Below are 25,594 nucleotides of genomic sequence, written 5' to 3' on the forward strand. Positions count from 1 at the left end.
ATTCTTCCCTCCCAGTCTATTAAAACCAAGAAAATGGTTATCCAGGCTCCGATCACGGCCAGACTGGATTATTGAACTGCACTCTAGGTCTTCCTGAATATCTACTTATTGGATTCCAAGTGGTGAAGAATGTGGCAGCCAAATGATTTTTAACCTTTCTTCTAGAACCCATATGACCCCACATTTGAGAACACTCCACTGGCTCCATATCAAAAAGAGGGTTCTTTTTAAGATGCTAGTCCAGGCACAAAGCCCTTCATGAGAAATGAGCAGTGTACTGGAGGAGGAGGATTTGTGCTTATGCCCCCTTCCGGGAAATTACAATCTACAATCTACTCACAGCCATTTAGTCAGAATTCCCAAAATATATGTCAGACTAGAACCGGAGGCAGATCCATCTCCTATCTTGGATCGGTGGCCCCAACAATCTCCCCCTGGAACTTTGTTCTATTTCTGAGATATCAGTCTTCAAGAAAAAAACTAAAAACCAGGCTCTTTCAGCAAGCTTTTTAGGACAATCAGGGACGTTCAGTCAGCAATCTTACTTTCCAGCACCGGGACACTGTGTGGAGTATGCGCGTGCTTTACAAATGCCCTTCACTTAAGCACTTTATTTTATTATGCACTCTTTACACCACGCAGAGAAGGCAAATCCTTTGTCCTTTGCTACAAGCTTTGGAGACCAGCTCTCACAAATTGGCTTTGGATTATCTATGCGATTTGGGAAGTCCTATGCTGTTTTGACCTATATTGGCCCTGCTCTAAAGATTTGCAGCAAGTACTAACTTTTTCCAGCTTTTTTATTGCTGTACTTGTTTAATGGTTTTTAACACTGTTTCTTTTTATTTTGCGATATTATAATTAAGACTGTATTGTATTTACTTTTTGCTGTAAACTTTTATGGCTTGACAGAGCCGAATAAAGTATATACTGAATGCATCCCAGCCACCTCCATCCTAACATATAGGAATACCATTGCTTCATAAATGGACAAGGGAACTGCCACACTAATGCAAGTCAGTATGTTCGATCGTTCAAGAAAAAGATAATGACATAAGGTAGCCACTTGAATCAGCAATAGTAAGCACTGCACGATAAAATGACGAGATCACTTGACATTTTTTCCACTTTGTCTATCATTGGCACTCAACAATGGTTCAACCTGCACTGTCCCCGTGGAAAAATAATGGCTAGAACATTGAAAAAAGTTTAAGGTCGCCAGGATAAAAGGTAATACAGAACCCACATGATGGGCTATAACAGGGAAGTGAGAAGGCAAAAATAATTGCTGCATGTTTCTGCAAGAGAACAAATCAAGTTAGTAATCTTCAAAGTGTAACATAGGATCATACCACGAGAACTCAAGAATTCCAAGTGGGTCAGCTGTAGTCCATAAATATTTGGCAACATATCATAGAGATCCCAGAGCTAACAGCCAAGGAATTGGCACGAACACCTCTGCACTAGGTTAAATTGCAGATATAACAACAATGGACTTTAAAAAACCTCACTGGTGCCAGCCGATAACCAGGGTTGCAGGAATCATTTCATGGTCAAGTTCTTGCACTTAACGTTTAAAGCATCAAGACATCTCAAACACAAATCAATACAGAAGCATCATCAAAATCTATCTTGGCTAATTAGAAAACTATAAACGTCAAGAGCCTCCAATGGAGTAGGAAGTGAAGCTCCAATGGTGAAGTGTTCCTCCTAATATATAATGTTCCCCAAATTAAAAAGTGGTAATACTGAGCTACTGATCACGTCTCACCACTCCAAACAAGCATACTGCTTCTCTGAATCTTTTCAGCACAGAAGGGTGATAAAGGATTTTGTGAAAAGCTGAAATGTCCCAGAAAGCCTTCCTACAGCCCTTAAGAGAAGAGCAGCAGCTGGCTTAAGGCAGTTGCAACAAGAGGACTGTTGCTCACATCAAAGGTAATCTCTAAAGGACCAACAACCAAATAAAAGGCTACTTGGAAGGGCATGGCATATATATCTAAAAGAATGATTTACCTTTTCCCTGAGGTTGGTAGTTGATGTAAAGCAACTTCTATTAATAAAAAAAAGAGTGGCAATAAAAAAAAAAAGAAAATCGTGAAGTTCAAGAAATAAACCTTAGATGGTCAAAACAAGGAGTAAAGAGATAAACCAACTCTGTATAATGCAGGCACTATAAACGTGATTCAATATCACTTGAAAGCAGTAAAACCCCCAACCATGAAAAGTATTTAATTTTCAACTCACCAATTCATTAGCTTGATCTATGGTAAAGACACTGCAGTTTCTGTTCCCAATATTTAGGTGTGCATCAGCCAGCAGCGAAATGAATTGTTTGCATTCGTTCTGCATTCGTGTGAAAGGAAGTGCAATTTCATCATAATAGAGATTCTCTGAGAGGACAGCAAGTAATCGAGGCTGGATGGATATCGCAAAGGGTTTACTTTCCTATAAAAGATCAAATGCGAACCCGATTACAAAACTGAAAACAGGGATATGAGAAGATGATATGAAAACAAAAAATGAATATTTTGCTAATTAAAACCAGAGCTGAAATGCTAGTAGGATACCAAGCATTTTAATGTGTATCATCAGCACACAGTATGTGGTCCAGCATGGGCAATACAACAGGAAGGAGTACCAAGAGAATGTCAGTGCTAACAATCGAAAATATGAAAAGCTTCTCACATTTGCAGTAAATGCCACCACAGTTTCTTGCCCTCTTCTTAGATCTAATTATGTAGGGAAATTGTGTCAATGGGCCGAACCCAATTGTATAAGCAGGGTGCAGTATCCTGAATCCCCAAACTCGCCCTGTTTACCTAGCCTTCTGCATCTAACCAGCAGCACATGGAAAACTCTTATCCAAACAGGTGTTTTTGTGGTATGGTGAAGGCTTTTGCCACAGAACAAATGTATATACAATTTCTAGTTGCAATGCTAGTTTCAGGCAGGTGGCACAGCTCAGGTGGCATCCTTGCAGATCTAATAAATTGGTATGAACCTCTGGAAAAAACAAACAAGTGAGACTTTGGCCGAAAAGAAATCGCAAGACACAAACACCTATAGAGAAAACTATTTAAAGTTTTTTTTTGTTTTTTTAAAAATCTCTTTATTAGCATCAGATTGGTCCGTATAAGCATACAATCACACAGTAAACCGATTGCATTGAAAACTTGAGTAGACATTATACAGAATAGGCATCTGGAGGACGTGACCAATAATATTACAAGTGGTGCAACACATTCTAGAAGTCTTATTTTCCTTTTTCCAGTTATACATGTGAATCGCACGTGTGGTAGGATAATGCAAAGAGATATATATGCTTTCAAACATAACGAAAAGGAATATGCCATCGTGAGAGAGAGAGCGACAAGCAACACATCAATTATGATCAAGGCAGTAACAGCATTGGTATAGGCAGACGAGGAGTGATGGAATGACATATGAAGAGACGTAAGTAGTGCAATATCTTCAATCGGGGCCAAGTAGACAAAGAAACAGAGAAGAAAACACCCCTTTCTAAAACATCAGCAACAATTGGATCGGCAGTTCCCGTCAACCCCGTCCCAGTAGTATATTAATAACAAGACCTTCATGACGCAACAGGCAAAGCTCAACTGTCATGATAGCGATATCTATCCCACCCCTTCCGGGACAATAGAACTGGCAGCTTGGGATTGTGCAGCATGCGTTAATTTGCTAACGTACTGTCGGTATGGGCCCCAGATATCGACTGGGCGTGAAGCTGTTGGGACCTGTGTGGAATACTCCACACTATTGACATTACAGTGGGCGAGACTGCGTAACCATGCCTTGGAGTTTGGGATTCGTCTGGACCCCCAAAGTAGAGCAATTTCCCTTTTTGCAAGTAAGAAGCCTATGGCAGCAAGCTTCCGCGTGGCACGGGGGAACTCAACAACATAACCCATCAGCGCAATCTCTGGTAAGGGCTGCAACTCACATTCTAAAATGTCGCCCAAGATGTGGTGTACTTGCAGCCAGTAGTCATGCAGTTTAGGACAAGTCCATGTAAGGTGTGCGAAATCGGCATGTGGGGCCTTGCATTTGGGGCAGCAATGAGGCCTGGTTGGGTCTATTTTGTGGGCCAGGGCCGGCGTGAACTACAGCCGCCTCAAAAACTTGAAATGTATCAATTTATGCCTACTATTAATGGAGACGTCTTTTGTAGCTCGGCAACAAGCAGCCCATTGGTCATCTGTGATAGAACCACCCAAATCAGTTTCCCATGCCGCACGGACCCTCGCGTCCGAAGTAGGAAGGGCCGCCACACAGAGTCTGTACAACTTAGAAACCATATGTGCGCCCGTTTGGGACTGAAGTAATAAAGTTAAGGCAGCCATGTCATCTGGGGGTAGTGGGAACGAGGGAAACTGCGCTCTAAGCATGGATCGCACTCTGGTCAATACAAACGAATCCATAAACGTCCGGTCAGTGAATCGCTGATCCTCTGACACCGAAAAGACATGTCCGTCTGGGAACAGGTCCCCTATTGTGGTGATCTGAAATTTGGACAGTGTGTTACAAACCACTTTTTCAGCGGTGATAGGGAACCAGTGTGGGTTCGGTAGTGGAAGAGCCGGCGAATACAGCACGTCTAGCTGGAGTAGTCTATGCAGTTGCATCCAAGCCCACAACGTAGTGGAAACAGTCTGTATGTCTTGTGGGTCTCGGGGTAAGCCTTTGGGTAGTACCGTGTTGAGGGCAAGCGGTAACACCAAGTCCGCCTCCGGCCTCAGATATGGAATCCGAGCGTCCGGGTGAAACCAAGGGTGTGCATAAGCGCATTGCGCGACTAGGTGGTAAAGATAAAAATCGGGCACCCCAAAGCCACCTCTTTCATAAGGCAGTGTCAGGATTCGCCAGGAAACTCGCGGGTTCTTGTCTCCCCACACCAACCGCAGCAACAACGAGCGCAGTTGAGTGAAGAAGATTTTAGTGAGTGGGATCGGAATGTTGTTAAACAAATATAGAAAACGGGGGAGCACAATCATTTTAATTATGGCGATACGGCCAGCCATCGAAAGAGGGAGGCGAAGCCAACGTGCGAGATTATCTTCCAGAAAGTCCAACGCCCGGCCATAGTTTAGACGAATCATAGATACCGTGTCTAGATGAATGTGGATACCCAGATATTTCACCGAGTCAGCATTCCACTCAAGCGGGAACGGGCAGTCCCAGCGTTCAGTGGAGGGGGTGAGTGGAAAGATGTCGGATTTGTGCCAATTAATACGAAGGCCAGAGTATTCCCCAAAGCGGGTCACTTCCAAAAGCAGGGGTGCAAGATTTGTCTCCGGAGATCTAACATAAAATGGTATCGTCCGCGTAGAGGGAAATAAGAAGCGGACCCGTTCGAAACTGGAGCCCACGGTGCATGTGGTGTTCTTGAAAGTGCCGCACCAAAGGGTCCATGGCCAGGATATACAGCAGGGGGGACAGGGGGCATCCCTGTCGGGTTCCCCGCGAAAGAGGGAAGCTATCAGAAATTGTGCCATTCAGGCGCAACCGCGCCCTAGGGGCGGTATAAAGCAGTTCGACCATTGAGACGAACATCGGTGGCATGCCCATCCGTCTTATGACTGACAGAAAAAAGGGCCATTCTAAAGAGTCAAACGCCTTTTCGGCATCTAAAAACACCGCAGCCGCCGGAGCATCTGGGTCTATTCTGTGGAGCACCGAAAACAACGTTCTGAGATTAAAGGAGGTGGATCTGTGGGGGACAAATCCGGACTGAGCCGGCGAGATAATAGACTCCATCAGTAAAGATAGTCGGGTTGCGAGGACTTTGGCTAAAATCTTGTAGTCAAGGTTAAGTAGCGAAAGGGGCCTGTAAGAGCCACACCTCGTGGGGTCCCGACCGGGCTTAGGAAGTAGAATGATGACCGCCTCTCGGAGCGTGGGCGGCAAAACCGCCATTTCAAGTGCTTCTGCATACACCTCTATCAGGCGCGGCACTAGCTCCTCCTTGTATTCTTTATAAAAGTAGGCCGAAAAGCCATCAAGACCCGGCGCCGAGGAGCCTTTCAATGCATCTATGGCCTCAATGACGTAGTCTGGAGCAATAGGCATAGCCAGAAAGTCCTGCATATATTTCTCCAGGAACACCATCGAGATCTCATTGATATAGGGGCCTGGGTCGCGACGATCCCCTGTCAGAGTGGAGGTGTACAATGTTTTGTAGTAGGATAAGAAGGCATCGCAGATGGCAGGGGTGGTCTGATGTCGAACGCCCAAGTCATCCACTATGTCAGAGATGTATGCGGCCTGACGGGGAGGGCGGAGCAGTTGAGCCAGGAGCTTGCCAGGCCTGTCTCCCTCTCCGTATTGTCTCGCTGAGTGTTGCGCGCACAGATAGTTCAATTCCCTGTCTGCAGCATCCCTGAACTCCTGCAGCAACCCTAACCTCTTCGCCTCTATCTCACCATCGGTGTCCGTGAGTTTGTCTCTGTCCAGTTTGGCTATTTCTGTCTCGATACTTGACATGGTGGTCCGAATCTCGCGCAAGGCCCCCACGTGTTTAGTGATGCAAACCCCTCTAATAGTGGCCTTGAATCCCTCCCACAACGTGGCCCAAGTGTCTACTGTGCCTGTGTTGTGCTCAAAATACTCCTCTATGGCTGTACGAACGTCTTCCTTGAAGACCGGGTCAGATAACGCCTTGCCGGGGAAACGCCACTGCTTCTCGTATCCCCCCAGTCTGGGAATCAGTAGGGTCAGTACAATAGGAGAGTGATCCGACAACGTGCGTGGGAGTGTCGAATGGTTATTCACCCAACCAGCCACCCCTGGGGAAAGGAGCCAGTAGTCGATCCTGGTACTAGTGTTGTGATATCCAGAGTGATGGGTATAAGTGGGTGTGTTAGAATGTAAACGAGCCTCAATATCAATGAGCGGGTAGTGTGTGCACATATCTGTCAGTACCGCACGCGAGCGGAGTTTACAGTCTGGGGAAGAAGACGTGCTGTCCCTGGCAGGGTCCATCAACAAGTTAAAATCTCCACCTACCACCAACATATCTGTGTAAAGGCGTAGCAAAGCATCATGGAGACTTTGGAATAAGGCGGGGGAGTCTGAGTTGGGACCGTATACTCCAGCAAAGGTGATTTTGAAGCCAAGAAGTACCCCCGTAACGAACAAGTTACTTACCTTCGGTAACGATATATCTGTAAGAAACAGTAGTTAGTATTAGATTCCTTACCTTAGAATATCCCCAGGCGTCAGTCTGGATCCGGAAACTTTTGCGTAGCAGTACCCCTGCGCGTCGGTAGGCGTCGTCTGCAGGCGTCCCCTGCGGCTCTGCGTTCGTCGTCGGCGTCGTGCGCCGTGATGACGTCGCTGGAGTATATAGACGCCGCCTCCGCGCGCTGACGTCAGTTCTTTGTACACAGCTTTTCCGCGCCAGAACACGCAGAGCCGTGTGAGAACCAACACTGGTGCCATATGAAGCTAGGGCCCTGAAAGGGATGTCCTTAACCCTAGGTATCAGTTCGCAGAACGGGGAGGATGGGTGGGGCGGTAAGGAATCTAATACTAACTACTGTTTCTTACAGATATATCGTTACCGAAGGTAAGTAACTTGTTCATCTGAAAGAAACAGGTTAGTATTAGATTCCTTACCTTAGAATAGATACCCCAGCAATACCAACCCCGGTGGTGGGTCTGCGAACCAATACAAATCTACACCAGAAAGTCCTGGAGGACCGAACGGCCAAAGAAGCCATCCCTCCGGACTTGACTGTCCAGGCAGTAGTGCCTCGCAAAGGTGTGCAGCGAGGCCCACGTAGCCGCCTGGCAAATGTCCTGCAAAGGGCCTCCCCGGCCCAGGGCAGTAGTAGCCGTCGTGGCCCGAGTGGAATGGGCCCTCAGCCCAACAGGAGGCTCCTTCCGAGCCAAAGAGTAGCACGCTTTGATGCACAGAACGACCCACCGAGAGATGGTCCGTTTATGTACCGCCCTTCCCTTCTTCGCACCCACGTAGCCAACAAACAGTTGGTCATCCACCCGGAACTGGCGTGTGCGATCCATATAAAATGAAAGCGCACGTTTTGGGTCCAGACGATGGAGCCGCTCTTCATCCTTTGAAGGATGCGGAGGCGGGAAGAAGGAAGGTAAGGTGATGGACTGCCCGATGTGAAAAGTAGAGACTACCTTGGGCAGGAAAGAAGGTCTAGTTCTCAAAACCACCTTGTCTGGATGAATGGACAGGAAAGGAGGTTTGACAGAAAGAGCCTGGAGCTCACTCACCCTCCTGGCAGAGGTGATGGCAACCAGGAAGGCCGTCTTTAAAGTCAGGAGACGGAGAGGACAGGAATGAAGTGGCTCAAAGGGAGCGCACATCAAGAAAGTCAGAACCAGGTTCAAGTCCCACTGAGGCATCACGAACGGAACAGGTGGATACTTGTGCGTGATGCCCTTCAAGAATCTTGTTACAATAGGGGACTTGAACAAAGAAGGTTGATCAGGCAGCCTCAGAAAGGCCGAAAGGGCAGAAAGGTAGCCCTTGATAGTGCCCAGAGCAGAGCCCTGCTGGGCAAGAGAGAGAAGAAAGAGGAGAACCTCGGAAAGAGGGGCAGAGAGAGGGTCCACAGCCTTTGCTGTGCACCATGCCACAAATCTGTTCCACCGGCAGGCGTATACCGACTTTGTGGAGGGACGCCTGGCTGCCAGAATCACAGCACAAACTTCAGGAGGCAAGTCAAATGGCCTCAACTGTCGCCGCTCAATCTCCACGCATGGAGGTGGAGACTGGACAGGTTCGGGTGGAGGACCGTCCCCTGCTGCTGCGACAGAAGGTCCTCCTGAAGGGGCAGGCGGATCGAGGGACCGACTGACATGCTGAGTAGCTCGGGATACCAGTACCTTCGAGCCCAGTCCGGAGCCACAAGGATAACTTGGGCCCGGTCGCGCCTGATCTTCTTCAGCACTCTGGGCAGAAGTGGTATAGGCGGAAAGGCGTACAATAGACCGCAACTCCACTCGTGCCGAAAGGCGTCGCCGAGCGAGTGCCGTCTTGGAAACTCCAACGCGCAGAACTGATGACATTGCGCGTTCTCTTCTGTGGCGAATAGATCTAACCAAGGCTCTCCCCATTGCAGAAAGAGGCCTTTCGCCATGTCCGAGTTCAGACGCCATTCGTGATCCACCGAGCACCGACGGCTGAGTTCGTCCGCCCTGGCGTTCAGAGAACCTGCCAGGTGTTGAACCGTCAGAGTCACACCCTGACGTTCCAGCCATTGCCAGAGACGCAGAGCCTCCTGGCAAAGGGTCCACGACCCCACTCCGCCCTGCTTGTTGCAGTACCACATGGCGGTGGTGTTGTCCGTGAACATCTGCACTACACTCCCGCTGACAAAGGGGAGGAATGCCTTCAGTGCAAGGCGAATCGCCCGCAGCTCCAACATGTTGATATGGAGCCGGGACTCCGCCGGAGACCAGATGCCTCTGATCTCCGCCTCTCCCAAGTGGCCTCCCCAGCCCTGGAGGGACACGTCCGTCACAACTACGTGCTCCGGTTGGGGAAGGGAGAGGGATCTGCCTCTGACCCAATCGCGGTCCGTAAGCCACCACTGCAACTGTCTCGCAGTGCCCTCCGAGATCAGGACATGGTCGGATAGGTTGCCTTGATGCTGGGCCCACTGAAACTTCAGGTCCCACTGCAGAGCCCGCATCCGCCACCGGGCGTGATGCACCAGAAGGATGCAGGAAGCCATCAGCCCCAGCAGCCGCAGCGTCAACCTGACCGAAACCCGGGATAACGGCTAAAAGATGGGAATCAGAGCCTGTATATCCCGGACCCGCCGTTCCGGAGGATAAACCCGAAACTGCGCCGAGTCGAGAACCGCTCCGATGAAAAGGAGCTTTTGAGAGGGACACAGGTGTGATTTCGGCACATTGATGGAAACCCCCCGCTCGTGCAGGAGGTCTGCCGTCATCTGAAGGTGGTGGACGACTGTCTGGGGCGAGCCCACCTTTAACAACCAGTCGTCGAGGTAGGGGAAGACTGAAACCCCTAACCGGCGCAGATGAGCTGCGACCACCGCCATCACTTTCGTGAACACCCGTGGGGCGCTGGTAAGGCCGAATGGAAGCACGATAAACTGAAAGTGCTTGTGGCCTACCGTGAACCGCAGGTAACGTCGGTGGGCCGGCAGGACGGGGATGTGAAAATACGCATCCTGCAAGTCCAACGCCACCATCCAGTCTTGAGGGTCTAGAGCAGCCAAGACCTGAGCCAAAGTCAACATCTTGAACTTCTCCTTCCGGAGGAAGCCGTTGACGTTCCGTAGATCCAAGATAGGACGCAGGCCCCCCTTGTCCTTCTTGGGTACCAGAAAGTAGTGGGAGTAGCAACCACACCCTACTTCTGGCCCAGGAACGCGCTCGATGGCCCCCTTGGCCAAAAGGGCCGTAACTTCCTCCAGCAGAAGTGTCAAGTGGTCCCCCGACACACGATGGTTCTGCGGTGGCATGGCTGGAGGAGTGCTCTCGAAGGGGAGGGAGTAGCCCCTTCGGACGAGCTGCAGCACCCACCTGTCCGATGTGATGGTGCGCCAGCGGGAGTGGTGATGGCGAACTCTGCCACCCACTGGCGTCACATGGGCCTGAAAGCTCGGACTAGGAGGATTTGGAGGCTGATGCTGCGGGGGAAGGTGTGGTCTGACCTCGCCGTTGTCCCCGACCGCCTCCACGGCGGAAGCCACGGCCGCCACCGCGTTGAGAAGTGTTCTGCGGTGCGTGGCTGGCAGCACGTGTGGGACCGCCCCTTCCGTGGCCACGAAAGGAGCGAAACGAACCCGTTTGCTGGCGCTGGGTCGAGAGACCCAAGGACTTGGCCGTGACCCTGGAGTACTTGAAGCGCTCCAGCGTGTGGTCCGCTTTGTCGCCAAACAGGCGACTGCCATCGAACGGCATGTCCATCAAAGTATTTTGGACATCCGGCGAAAAGTTGGCGGATCTCAGCCAGGCGTGGCGACGAATCGCCACCGTCGTGGACATCGCTCTGCCTAGCGAGTCGGTCGTATCGAGACCACACCTGATGGAATATCGTGCTGCGTCTCGGCCTTCAATCATAGCCTGACCGAGCTTTGCCCGTACCTCCTGCGGGCATTGTGGCAGACACTCCGCGACCGTATCCCACAGAGAGTGGGTGTAGCGGCCCAAGAGGCATGCGGTGTTGCAAGACCGCAGTCCCAGACTCAGGGACGCGAAGACCTTCTTTCCATATTGGTCGTACCTCTTGGATTCCCGGTAGGGCGGGGCCGACGGGAATGCGGTCTGAGAGGTCGAGGCCTGGATCACCAGACTCTCAGGGGTGGGGTGGGTGGACAGGAACTTGGGGTCGTCCGGACACGGACGGTAGCGTCTGGCCACGTTCCTATCAACAGGCGAACCTGAAGCGGGCCTGGACCACGTGCCCAAAAGAACGTCTGTCAAGGCTTCGTTGAATGGCAGCAGAGGCTCCTGTGGGCATGACTGCGGTTTGAAGACCTCAGTGAGGATGTTAGGCCTCACGACCGCGACGGGGAGCTCAAGGTGTAAGGCCTTGGCAGCCCTCATCCACACCACTGAATAAGCAGCCCCAGCCTCCGAGGCCACAGTAGGAGGCGAGACAAAACCAGGGTTAGGAGAATCGTCCAGACCACTGGCATCACCCAAGTCACCTGTCCAGTCGAACAAGTTACTTACCTTCGGTAACGATATATCTGTAAGAAACAGTAGTTAGTATTAGATTCCTTACCTTAGAATATCCCCAGGCGTCAGTCTGGATCCGGAAACTTTTGCGTAGCAGTACCCCTGCGCGTCGGTAGGCGTCGTCTGCAGGCGTCCCCTGCGGCTCCGCGTCGTCGGCGTCGTGCGCCGTGATGACGTCGCTGGAGTATATAGACGCCGCCTCCGCGCGCTGACGTCAGTTCTTTGCACACAGCTTTTCCGCGCCAGAACACGCAGAGCCATGTGAGAACCAACACTGGTGCCATTTGAAACTAGGGCCCTGAAAGGGATGTCCCTAACCCTAGGTATCAGTTCGCAGAACGGGGAGGATGGGCGGGGCGGTAAGGAATCTAATACTAACTACTGTTTCTTACAGATATATCGTTACCGAAGGTAAGTAACTTGTTCATCTGAAAGAAACAGGTTAGTATTAGATTCCTTACCTTAGAATAGATACCCCAGCAATACCAACCCCGGTGGTGGGTCTGCGAACCAATACAACCTACACCAGAAAGTCCTGGAGGACCGAACGGCCAAAGAAGCCATCCCTCCGGACTTGACTGTCCAGGCAGTAGTGCCTCGCAAAGGTGTGCAGCGAGGCCCACGTGGCCGCCTGGCAAATGTCCTGCAAAGGGACTCCCCGGCCCAGGGCAGTAGTAGCCGCCGTGGCCCGAGTGGAATGGGCCCTCAGCCCAACAGGAGGCTCCTTCCGAGCCAAAGAGTAGCATGCTTTGATGCACAGGACGACCCACCGAGAGATGGTCCGTTTCTGTACCGCCCGTCCCTTCTTCTCACCCACGTAGCCAACAAACAGTTGGTCATCCACCCGGAACTGGCGTGTGCGATCCATATAGAATGAAAGCGCACGTTTTGGGTCCAGACGATGGAGCCGCTCTTCATCCTTTGAAGGATGCGGAGGCGGGAAGAAGGAGGGCAAGGTGATGGACTGCCCAATGTGAAAAGCAGAGACTACCTTGGGCAGGAAAGAAGGTCTGGTCCGAAGAACCACCTTATCAGGATGAACAGACAAGAAAGGAGGTTGAACAGAAAGAGCCTGGAGCTCACTCACTCTCCTGGCAGAGGTGATGGCTACCAGGAAGGCCGTCTTTAAGGTGAGAAGACGGAGAGGACAGGAATGAAGGGGCTCAAAGGGAGCGCACATCAGGAAAGTCAAAACCAGGTTCAAGTCCCACTGAGGCATCACGAACGGAGCTGGAGGATACATGTGCGTGATGCCCTTTAAGAATCTTAACACAATAGGGGACTTGAACAAAGATGGCTGATCAGGTAGCCTCAAGAAGGCGGAAAGGGCAGAAAGATAGCCCTTGATAGTGCCCAGAGCAGAGCCCTGCTGGGCAAGGGAAAGGAGGAAGAGGAGAACCTCAGATAGAGGGGCAGAAAGGGGATCCACAGCCTTTGCTGTGCACCATGCCACAAATCTGTTCCACCGGCAGGCGTATACCGACTTTGTGGAGGGACGCCTGGCTGCCAGAATGACATCACAGACTTCAGGAGGCAAGTCAAATGGCCTCAACTGTCGCCGCTCAATCTCCACGCATGGAGGTGGAGACTGGACAGGTTCGGGTGGAGGACCGTCCCCTGCTGCTGCGACAGAAGGTCCTCCTGAAGGGGCAGGCGGATCGAGGGACCGACTGTCATGCTGAGTAGCTCGGGATACCAGTACCTTCGAGCCCAGTCCGGAGCCACAAGGATAACTTGGGCCCGGTCGCGCCTGATCTTCTTCAGCACTCTGGGCAGAAGTGGTATAGGCGGAAAGGCGTACAACAGACCGCAACTCCACTCGCGCCGAAAGGCGTCGCCGAGCGAGTGCCGTCTTGGAAACTCCAACGCGCAGAACTGATGACATTGCGCGTTCTCTTCTGTGGCGAATAGATCTAACCAAGGCTCTCCCCATTGCTGAAAGAGGCCTCTCGCCACATCCGAGTTCAGACGCCATTCGTGATCCACCGAGCACCGACGGCTGAGTTCGTCCGCCCTGGCGTTCAGAGAACCTGCCAGGTGTTGAACCGTCAGAGTCACGCCCTGACGTTCCAGCCATTGCCAGAGGCGCAGAGCCTCTTGGCAAAGGGTCCACGACCCCACACCGCCCTGTTTGTTGCAGTACCACATGGCGGTGGTGTTGTCCGTGAACACCTGCACTACACTCCCGTTGACAAAGGGGAGGAATGCCTTCAGTGCCAGGCGAATCGCCCGCAGCTCCAACATGTTGATATGGAGCCGGGACTCCGCCGGAGACCAGAGGCCTCTGATCTCCGCCTCTCCCAAGTGGCCACCCCAGCCTTGGAGGGACGCGTCCGTCACAACCACGTGCTCCGGCTGGGGAAGGGAGAGGGATCTGCCCCTGACCCAATCGCGGTCTGTAAGCCACCACTGCAACTGTCTCGCAGTGCCCTCCGAGATCAGGACATGGTCGGATAGGTTGCCCTGATGCTGGGCCCACTGAAACTTCAGGTCCCACTGCAGAGCCCGCATCCGCCATCTGGCGTGATGCACCAGAAGGATGCAGGAGGCCATCAGCCCCAGAAGCCGCAGCGTCAACCTGACCGAAACCCGGGATAACGGCTGAAAGATGGGAATCAGAGCCTGAATATCCCGGACCCGCCGTTCCGGGGGATAAACCCGAAACTGCGCCGAGTCGAGAACCGCTCCGATGAAAAGGAGCTTTTGAGAGGGACACAGGTGTGATTTCGGCACATTGATGGAAAACCCCAACTCGTGCAGGAGGTCTGCCGTCATCTGAAGGTGGTGGACGACTGTCTGGGGCGAGCCCGCCTTCAACAGCCAGTCGTCGAGGTAGGGGAAGACTGAAACCCCTAACCGGCGCAGATGAGCTGCGACCACCGCCATCACTTTCGTGAACACCCGTGGGGCGCTGGTAAGGCCGAATGGGAGCACGATAAACTGAAAATGCTCGTGGCCTACCGTGAACCGCAGGTAACGCCGGTGGGCCGGCAGGACGGGGATGTGAAAGTACGCATCCTGCAAGTCCAACGCTACCATCCAGTCGTGTGGGTCTAGAGCAGCCAAGACCTGAGCCAAAGTCAACATCTTGAACTTCTCCTTCCGGAGGAAGCCGTTGACGTTCCGTAGATCCAAGATAGGACGCAGGCCTCCCTTGTCCTTCTTGGGTACCAGAAAGTAGTGGGAGTAGCAACCACACCCTACTTCTGGCCCAGGAACGCGCTCGATGGCCCCCTTGGCCAAGAGGGCCGTAACTTCCTCCTGCAGAAGTGTCAAGTGGTCCCCCGACACACGGTGGTTCTGCGGTGGCATGGCTGGAGGAGTGGACTCGAAGGGGAGGGCATAGCCCCTTCGGACAAGCTGCAGCACCCACCTGTCCGATGTTATCGCGCGCCAGCGGGAGTGGTGATGGCGAACCCTGCCACCCACTGGCGTCACGTGAGCCCGAAAGCTCGGACTAGGAAGGCTTGGATGCCGCAGCGGAGGGAGGCGTGGACTGACCACGACGCTGGCCTCTACCGCCACCACGGCGGAAACCACGGGCGCCACCGCGCTGGGGAGCGCTCTGCGCCGCGTGGCTGGCAGCACGTGTGGGACCTCCTCTCCCTTGGCCACGAAAGGGCCGAAACGAACCCGTCTGCTGGCGCTGGGTCTGGGTCGAGAGACCCAAGGACTTGGCCGTGACCCTGGAGTCCTTGAAGCGCTCCAGCGCGTGGTCCGCCTTGTCACCAAATAGGCGACTGCCATCAAATGGCATGTCCATAAGCGTATTTTGGACGTCTGGTGAGAAGTTGGCAGATCTCAGCCAGGCATGGCGACGAATCGCCACCGTAGTGGACATGGCCCGTCCCAGTGAGTCCGTGGTGTCCAGACCACAACGGATCGAGTACCGCGCCGCATCCCGGCCTTCAACAAAGGCCCGGGTGAGCTTGTCCCGCACTTCCTGGGGGCATTGCGGCAAACACTCCTCGACCGTATCCCACAGGGAGTGGGTGTAGCGGCCCAAGAGGCACGCGGTGTTACAAGACCGCAGCCCAGCACTCAAAGAGGAAAACACTTTCTTTCCGAATTGGTCGTACCTCTTTGATTCCCGGTCGGGCGGAGCCGACGGAAATGCGGACTGCGAAGTGGAGGCCTGGATCACCAGACTCTCCGGGGAGGGATGGGTGGACAGGAAGGCAGGGTCGTCCGCGCAGGGACGGTGACGCCTGGCAACGTTCCGGTCAACCGGCGCACCAGAGGCGGGCCTGGACCAGGTGCCCAGAAGGACATCCGTCAGGGCCTCATTAAACGGCAGCAGAGGCTCCTGGGGGCATGACTGCGGTTTAAAAACTTCCGTCAGGATATTCGGTTTGACCTTCGCGACGGGGAGCTCAAGGTGTAAGGCCTTGGCAGCCCTCATCAGGACCACCGAATAGGCAGCACCCGCCTCGGACGCCACAGGGGACGGAGAGACAAACCCAGGGTTGGGCGACTCGTCCAGGCCACTGGCATCACCCAGATCACCTACCCAGTCCACCTCGTACTGGCAGGCACGGGATAGAGGGTCCTCAGACCCCTCCCAACCCTCTCCATACTCCTCCTCGTCATACCCATATTCTGGGTCGACGATATAGACATCGGGGTCAACAGGCCCCATCGGCGTCGGGTCCGGCGTCGGCCGACGCCGGTCCGGCTCCGAGTCCGGAGTCGGGGAGGAAAGGGGGGTGGCGCCGCGCGGCGTCGGTGCCGGGGACCCGACGCCGGCCGGAGCCGACGGCGGAGTCGCTGCACCACGCGGGGGCGGTACCATGGGCTGGCCCACAGGAACCGACGCCGGAGAGGCCGGGAGACCAGCCGGCGACGAACCAGAGGGAACCAGCGGCGCCGGGGCCGGAGCCACCGGCGGCGCCGGGGCAGGAGCACCCGAACCGCTCGGGCCCCCAGACGGGACCGACGGGCCCGCAGGCGCCGAAGGCCCCGCCGGAGAAGACCTCGCCCTCATAGCAATGAGGAAGGCCTCGATCTCCTCACGCGACGCGCCTTCCCCAGGGACCGACAGGTGTGGGGCAGACGGCGTCGGCGACCCATGCGGGACCGCGGGGGTGGGGTCACCCGAGCCCCCGGCCGCAGCACGCGGGCGTCGGGGGGAGTCGGGGGTGCGATGGCGACGCCCCGACTTCTTGTGCTTACCTGACGAGCCGGAGGAATGGTGGCGACTCCCGGAGCGCCCATGGCGGCTCCGCGACCGCTCCCTCGACCGCTCCCTCGACCTCCGACCGGACCGGGACCGCTCTCGACGCGGGGCCGACAACCGGAGTTCGAGAAGCTTGCGGGACCGCTCCCGCCTAGCTTTTCCAGTCAAGGCCCGACAGTCGACGCAGGACTCCACGTCGTGGTCCGCGCCCAGACACCGGAGGCAGAGTCGATGGTGGTCGGTGACCGACATCATGCGGTCGCACTCGTCACAACTCTTGAAACCGGGCATCCTACCGGCACCGTAAAGAAGTTAACAAAAAACTTGGTCAAAAGACCGGAGTACTGCTCTTCGGATCTGCGCTAACTGGCGCGGAAAAAAGAAGAACTGACGTCAGCGCGCGGAGGCGGCGTCTATATACTCCAGCGACGTCATCACGGCGCACGACGCCGACGACGCGGAGCCGCAGGGGACGCCTGCAGACGACGCCTACCGACGCGCAGGGGTACTGCTACGCAAAAGTTTCCGGATCCAGACTGACGCCTGGGGATATTCTAAGGTAAGGAATCTAATACTAACCTGTTTCTTTCAGATCACGTCGTACTGACACTCGCGTGACAGAGGGTCCTCAGACCCCTCCCAACCCTCTCCATAATCTGCATCCTCACCATATTCGGAGTCAATGATGTAGACCGGCTCCTCGGGGTCAATGGGCCCCATCGGCGCCGGACTCGGCGTCGGACGACGCCGGTCCGACTCCGCGTCCGGAGTAGGAGAGGGAATGGGGGTGGCGCCGCCCGGAGCCGGCGCCGGAGCCCCGACGCCGGCCGGAGCCGGCGTCGGACCCCCGGCGCCGCGCGGAGGCGGCACCATGGGTTGCCCCGATGGAATCGGCGCCGGAGAGGCCGGTGGACCAGCCGGCGTCGACCCTGAAGGGCCCAGCGGCGCCGGGGCCGGAGCCGCCGGCGGCGGCGTCGGGGCCGGAGCACCCGACGGCGTCGGGGCAGGAGCACCCAAACCGCTCGGGCCCCCGGACGGGACCACCGGGCCCGCAGGCGCCGTAGGCCCCGTCGGAGGAGACAGCGCCCTCATGGCCATGAGGAACTCCTCTATCTCCTCGCGCGACGCGCCTTGCCCAGGGACCGTCGGGTATGGAGCAGGCAGCGTCGGCGACCCACGCGGAGCCGCGGGGCCACCCGAACACCCGGCCGCATCGCGCGAGCGTCGGGGGTACGATGACGACGCCCCGACTTCTTGTGTCTCTTACCTGAGGAACCAGAGGAATGGTGACGACTTCCGGAGCGCTCGTGGTGGCTCCGCGACCGCTCCCTCGACCGCTCCCTCGACCTCCGGCCGGACCGGGACCGCTCCTGACGCGGGGCCGACACCCGGAGCTCGAGTAGCTTGCGGGACCGCTCCCGCCTAGCCTTACTCGTCAAGGCCCGGCAGTCGACGCAGGACTCCACGTCGTGGTCCGCGCCCAGGCACCGGAGGCAGAGTCGGTGGTGGTCCGTGACCGACATCGTGCGGTCACACCCGTCACAATTCTTAAACCCGGGCATCCTATCGGCACCGTAGAGTTAGAAAGTTAATCAAAAAACGTTGGTCAAAAGACCGGAGTACTGCTCTTCGGATCTGCGCTAACTGGCGCGGAAAAAAGAAGAACTGACGTCAGCGCGCGGAGGCGGCGTCTATATACTCCAGCGACGTCATCACGGCGCACGACGCCGACGACGGACGCGGAGCCGCAGGGGACGCCTGCAGACGACGCCTACCGACGCGCAGGGGTACTGCTACGCAAAAGTTTCCGGATCCAGACTGACGCCTGGGGATATTCTAAGGTAAGGAATCTAATACTAACCTGTTTCTTTCAGATAATAACGTATCTGCCTCCATCGTCAATTACGCTGTCTGAGTGCACAAAGGGGACGCGCCTATGTATCATTATCGCCACACCCCTCGCATACCTGCTGTAGCTGGAGAAGTACCTGTGCGCGCCCCAGCCCTTAGCAAATGAGGAGGAGTCATTCCGCACTAAGTGTGTCTCTTGTAGAAACAGTGCATCAACCCCATGTCGCGCTGCGTAGTTTAGAACCTGACTCCGCTTTCTCGTGTTATTTAAACCCCGGACATTCCATGACATCAGGGTAAGTCTGGAAGGACCAGACTGCTGTCCTACCTTAGCCATTCAAATCCGAAGGAATCACAATTAAACAAGTGTGTGCACATCCGTCGTCTCCCTCCCGCAAAATAGGCATCATTCATGAAGAAAAACAGTGCATTTTCATTAACATTAGAACCGAAGAATGAAACAATCCCTCCCACCCTCCCCACCACCCAGCCTCTCAGTAAGCCCCAGGAGGCATCTCCCACCCCAAAGAATGACACCAATGTCATCAGACAAAAGCAATGGTTCAGTAATATACTCGAAAAATAAAAGCAAACTAAGAGAGAAGCACAATACGGCCCGTGCCATGGGGGGGGTGGCAACGCTCCGCCACGCGGGTACCCCGGCCGGGGCGACATTCAATTATCAACAAGTATAGAAAACACTGCAAGAATAACAACACCGTTAGGTGCATAATACAAAAGTGAACGGCCAATCCAAAAAGGGTACGATTCAGCCTTGTCCGCTCTCTGCAAAAAGGTCAGCACTGGCCTGCGACTCTGTGTGTGGCGGAGATCTTTGTGCTTCGCCTGAGGTCCGAGGCGACCCTCTGTTTTTGTAAGCTTGACAAAATTCCTGTGCCTCAGCGGGGGAGTCAAAAACGCGAAACCTGCCATCCACGTCCACCCTGAGCCTGGCAGGGTACAGCATTCCGTAGCGCAACCCCAGCTTGCGCAAAGCGGCCTTGACACCAGTGTACTTTCGGCGCGCGTCTTGGACCATCATTGTGAAGTCCGGATAAAAGGATAGCACTCCACCTTGCCATTTCACCTCGCCAGCCTCCCTGGCAGCTTTTAGTGCCGCGTCCCGGTCTCGGAAGTTCATGATTCTGGCTATGATGGGCCGGGGTGGCAACCCTGGATTAGGCCGAGGCCCCAACGCTCTGTGTGCACGCTCCACTATGAAGCCAGCCGTGAAAGTGTCCCTTCCGAATAGTTCGATCAGGAGATTTTCCACAAATGTGTCAAAGCGTCCGGTCGCCGTCGTCTCCGCCACACCAATTATGCGAATGTTATTGCGCCTACTGCGCGCTTCTAAATCCTCATTCTTAATAGCAACATCCTTAAGGATCTTCTCCACGCGCTCCAATCTTTTCAGCGTCGACGCAGCTCCATCTTCTAAGTCGGAAACTCTGGATTCAGCCACATCCAGGCGCCTATCATGTGATTGAATCTTCGCGCCCATATCCGCCATTTTCTTTTCGAGGGTGTCGAAGCGGGAGTCCAAGGCCTTGAATCCAGCACGCATTTCGCCCAGCATCTCGGCGACCATACCAGCGGTGTCTCCTGCTGTCGCTGGGCCTTCAGTGTCCGCGGCATGTGTAGGTGGGTCTTCAATTGTGCGGAGGGAAGCCGTTTCGAAGGTAAGTTTCCTCTGGTTGAGATCCCTTTTTCCCATGATGGAAATGGCGTTGGACAAGCACCAGTGCGTCAAGACACAGCGACAAGTGCGACCAGCAAGAGCGTTGAGCACAGTTACAAGGCACCCTGCAAGCAAGGCGTCCAGACCGAGACAAATGGATCAAGGGTCTCAAACACCACCCCGTGTTAGGCGCAGTCCGCACCGCAGAGGTCGCGGGGACGCCAAGGCCGAACCGCGTAGTCCCGGGGGGTTCCTATGCCGGGGTGACACGTCCGTCTGGAGCCAATCTGGTGGCCAAGCCCTTGCAGTATGTAGGGCCAGTGGGGGGTCGCGACGACAACACTGTACCAGCAGTCAAGACTGTTTCTCCACCCAGTTAGGCAGCAAATGGCAGCGTCGAAGGGAGACCAGGCATCCAGGACAAAGAGGCACATTCAAGTAAATAGGCCAGAGTCACAAAGGCCATGCAGTGTTCTTGCAGCCATTCAGCATGCTCACAGGCGTATAATATGCGTGGCCAGTTGCAGCATTTGGGGGCTGGAGAGTGTGTAGTTCGTGGGCCTATTGGGGGACAGACGCGAGTCGGGGATGCATGTTGGTGGTGGGGGCGAAGATGTAGTGCCCCCACTGAATGCGGAGATGCGGGGCCGCCTGCAAGTCACCCTAGAGCCCCCCGGGTGCACCCCCGTCACCCCCCTAAGCACAAGCAGGGTCCGCCGCCTACTGCTCCCGCCCGCCGCCACACAGCCCAGGCAGTCTCCAAAATCGAGGCCCCGGCTCCCGAGGCCGGACCAGGCCGCAAGGGCCGGTCCCGCACCGGGGGTCCGCCCCTCCACCAACGGAGCCCACCGGGGGCAAGCAGCGGGCCTGGGAGAGCCCAACAGCAACCCCAATGCCAAGGGGGCCAACGAAGGGGCCACACAGAAGACTCACCGAGCGCTCCGGCGCAGCAGGGTCCCGTCCGGCGAGGCCCGGGAGGCCTCACCACCCCTCCGCCGTTGATCCCGTTCTCGCCGTCCCCCGGCCTCCAATCCCGGCCAGCTTCACCCGATGGTTTCAGGGGTCGGCAGCAAGCATTCTCCGACCCCTGCGCAGTGTCGGATCTTATGGGAATGGCCCCGTTTGCAGCCCGCTCGGCGGAGCTCTACATTCAGGCGGCCATTCCGCTCGCCTGCGTAGCCACGCCCCCGAAAACTATTTAAAGTTTGTCTTTTGATACATTCCCCATTGCGCATGGGCTTCGGCTCCATCGTTAGATTGTTTTGCCGTAGGGTTAGATGGAGTAGTGTTTTAGATATAGGATTGCCTTTGTGAGGTGGGGAGAAAGCTACGAAAAGTTGTTTGGTTTTCCTAACGGGGTTTTGTTCTTTCGATGTAATAGAGCAATGCTGTTTTAACATTAAGAGTGTGTAGCTCCTTTTCTGCAACGGAGTCTGTTTGAGGGAAGAATACTGGTAGCTCAACCAACTGTTTTAGATGGTAGGCAGACACGACTTTAGGTAGAAATGTTGGATTTGTTCAAAGAACCACTTTGTTATGATGAATTCGTAAAAATGGTTCTTGTATGGTTAATGCTTGGAGTTCGCACACTCTTCTGAGAGATGTGATGGCGACTAAAAACGCTACTTTCCAAGTAAGGTACTGCAATTCACATTTGTGTAGAGGTTCAAATGGAGGGCCCATTAGTCTGGTAAGGACTATATTGAGATTCCACACTGGGGAGGGTGGAACTCTTGGTGGAATTATTCTTTAAGCCCTTCCATTAAAGCTTTTATTGGGGGAACTTTAAACAACGACAGACGTCTGTTTCGCAAGTAGGCTGCTATGGCAGCTAGATGTAATCTTATTGATGTATACGCAAAGTTACATTTATGTAGATGTAAAAGGTAGCAAATGATGTTCTGAATGGAATCATCTAGTGGGCCAATTTTATTGTTGGAGCAATAAATGACAAACCTTTCCATTTTGCAGCGTAGTATGCTCTTGTTGTAGGGCATCTAGCTTCTTTGATAACGTTCATACACTCTTGTGGAAGATTGAGGTATCAAAACTCTAGGATTTCAGGAGCCAGATCGCCAGGTTGAGCTGATTGGGATCTGGGTGTCTTATCTCTCCATGGTTCTGAGTGAGAAACTTGGGAGAGAGAGATTGTGCAGCTTTTGATGTGGTACTACTGATAGCTGCAACATAGTTGTGAACCATGGTTGTCTTGCCCATGTTGGAGCAACTAGGTTCATTGTAAGGGAATGCTGTTGGAGCTTCCTCACTAGCAATGGAATGAGTGGGAGAGGAGGAAAAGCGTAAGCAAATTTGCCTGACCAGTTCATCCATAGCACATTGCCTTTGGACAATGGGTGTGGATACCTGGATGCGAAGTTTGGGCATTTTGTGTTTTTGTGTGTGGCGAACAGATCTATGTCTGGCTGTCCCCACATGTGAAAGAATGGAAGAAGAACTTGAGGATGAAGTTCCCATTCGTGGATCTGTTGTGTTTGCCGACTGAGCAGATCCACTATTTGATTGTGTACACCTGGTAGATGTTCTGCTAGGAGGTATATGTTTCGCGGAATGGCCCACCTCCAGATACTCTGTGCTAGACGGGATAACAGGAGTGTGACCCGCCCCCCCTGCTTTTGCATGTAATACATTGCAGTCATGTTGTCTGTACGGATTAGGACAACTTTGTAGAGGATTTGCGGTTGAAACAATTCTAGCGCCAGAGAGATTGCTAACAATTCCAGATAGTTGATGTGGAATTGTTTTGCTGAGAGGTCCATAACCCTTGAGTGGTATGGTTTTTGACATGTGCTCCCCAGCCGGTGAGCGACGCATCTGTTAGCATTAGTTGTGGAAGTGGAAGTGGCTCGAGGAACGACCGCCCTTTGAAAAGGTTTTTTGTGTTCCACCACTGAAGAGAGCGATGGGTGTGGTTGTCTACCAACACCAGATCTGTTAGTTGACCTCGAGCCTGGTTCCACTGATGTGCTAGACATTCTTGTAATGGGCACATCTGTAGTTTTGCATGTGGGACGAGAAAAATGCATGATGCCATCATTCCTATTAGTTGCATGAACACTCTTGCTGGTAGAGTGTGTTGTGGTTGAAATCTTTAAACTGGTGTTTGTATAGCATTTATCCTGATGGGATTGGGATAAGGTTTGGCTGTGAGTATTCACTGTTGCCCCTAGATATTGTTGCATTGTAGACGGTTGGAGATGAGATTCGGCTAGATTTACTGTGAATCCCGAATTTTGGAGCAACTGTATTGTCTGAAGCGTGTGTTGAACACAGCTGTTTTGGGACTCTGCTTTTATGAGCCAATCGTCTAGGTAGGGTAAGACATGAATTTGTTGTCTTCTGAGATGGGCTGCAACGACTACGAGGCATTTGGTGAAGACCCTGGGTGCTGTGGTGACTCCGAATGGGAGCACCTTGAACTGGTAGTGTTGACCATCTACCACAAATCTGAGAGATTTCCTGTGAGCGGGATGTATTGGAAAGTGGAAATAGGCGTCTTTTAGATCTATAGTGGAGAGAAAGTCGCCTTGCTGCAGTAGTGGAAGCACTTGTTGTAAAGTGACCATGTGGAAGTGGTCTGAATGAATGCAACAGTTTAGCGGTATGAGGTCCAGTATTGGCCTTAGAGAGCCGTCCTTTTTTGGGAGAAGGAAGTAAAGGGAGTAAACTCCTGTCCTAGACACTCTAAACCAGGCGCGTCTACATAGTAGAACACTAGTATTTATAGCACACGACGCGGTGTCTGCTGCGTCTAGTGCACATTTTTTTGAGGTATTTAGTTTCCCTTCTTGTACAAGGTCATTAGCTTTGTCCTTATATTCTGGTGGCAAATGTTGAATGAGCTTTTCTAGCTCATCAGAGTGAGCCCCGTCGTATCTTGCTAGAAGGGCTTGTGTGTTTGTAATTTTCCATGAATTAGCAGCCTGAGACACCATACGTTTACCTGATGCGTCTAACAACTTAGATTCCTTGTCAGGAGGTGCTGTGTCTCCTGATCCTTGGGAGTTTGCCCTTTTACGTGCATTGGCTACTACTAATAAATCTAAGTTGGCCTTTAATGTAGATCGGGTCACTAGGAGCTGCTTTGTATTTTTTATTGACCCTGTGGTTAAGAACCCTAGCTCTGACTGGGTCCTTAAACACCTCAGGAGCATGTCTGAAAGGCCTTGTAGCATAGGTAAGACATGAGTAGATTTTTGTGGTTCTGCAAAGGTTTCCAATAAAAAACTCCTCCTCTACCGATCAGCATGAAGTTTGACTTTATGATATACAGCTGCTCTATCAATAAGCTGTGCAAACCCCAAATTATCATCTGGTGGGGATGAATTGAGGGGTAGAAATCTGGATCATTTGTTAGATCAGGATAAGTGTTATAATCATGCCATGGGTCTGGCTCCTGTGGTGAATTAACAGGACTTAATGGCATTACATCCTCATCCAATTCTTTATGTCCCTGGGAATCGTCACTATCCTGTAAATCTAGAGAGTGTGGTGGTGAAATTAGTAAATTAGGGTTAACAGGTGGTGGAGGTGAAGGTGGAGAAGAAGTGTTAGTAGACATATCAATTTTCTTTGGAGGAACTCGAAATTGGGGTAAATGTTCTGGTTTCCTCTTTGCAGGTGGCTTGGTGACTATATGACCAGTCTTTGGGTGGATAAATATAGTAGTCTGCTTTGGATCTGGGAAAAAAACTCTTCGGACTCCACAGACTTGCTTGGTGTCGAAGATTTATCTTTACAAACTGATTTTGGGTGTTTTGGGACACTGTTCGGTACAGCAGCTTTACTAGGTTCCGAAGTTTTTGGTGTCTTGTGTTTTTATGGTACCAACGTCTTTTATGTGCTTCGGTGCCGAAGGTTTTTCGGTTTGCTTCGGGACCAAAGTTTTATCCATTGTTTTCAGTGCCGGTGGTTTATCTGTCAGTTTCGGCGTCTATGCTTTATCGAGCTGCTTCGGCGCCGATGTTTTTTCTGTCTTTCGGCGCCAAGGGGTCTTTTATAGGTTTTGGCATTGAGTGCTTCGCCGGTGTCGACGGAAGAGGGCATGGCAACTCGGGCGGCTGTGCCTTCGGTGCCGAGGGTGGTTTTTCGGCACCAGGTGGTTGGCTTGAGCCGGATGGCTTTTGTCTGTCCTTCGGTGCCAAGCCAGAAGGCGGGGC

At 53.3% G+C, this 25,594-nt stretch overlaps 1 protein-coding gene across 2 annotated transcripts in view; it reads right to left on the reverse strand.

Moving 5' to 3' along the window:
* The window catches only part of BTAF1 (B-TFIID TATA-box binding protein associated factor 1), a 984,515-nt gene that overhangs the window by 468,848 nt on the left and 490,073 nt on the right, over window positions 1-25,594 (reverse strand). For both annotated transcript variants that reach the window (XM_078643429.1, XM_078643428.1), the window contains exon 19: window positions 2,248-2,448. In XM_078643429.1, coding sequence (XP_078499555.1) covers window positions 2,248-2,448 — 201 coding nt within the window. The remainder of the gene's footprint in view (window positions 1-2,247; window positions 2,449-25,594) is intronic.

The sequence above is a fragment of the Lissotriton helveticus genome, chromosome 5_1, assembly GCF_964261635.1.
Source record: "Lissotriton helveticus chromosome 5_1, aLisHel1.1, whole genome shotgun sequence".
Classification (NCBI taxonomy): domain Eukaryota; kingdom Metazoa; phylum Chordata; class Amphibia; order Caudata; family Salamandridae; genus Lissotriton; species Lissotriton helveticus.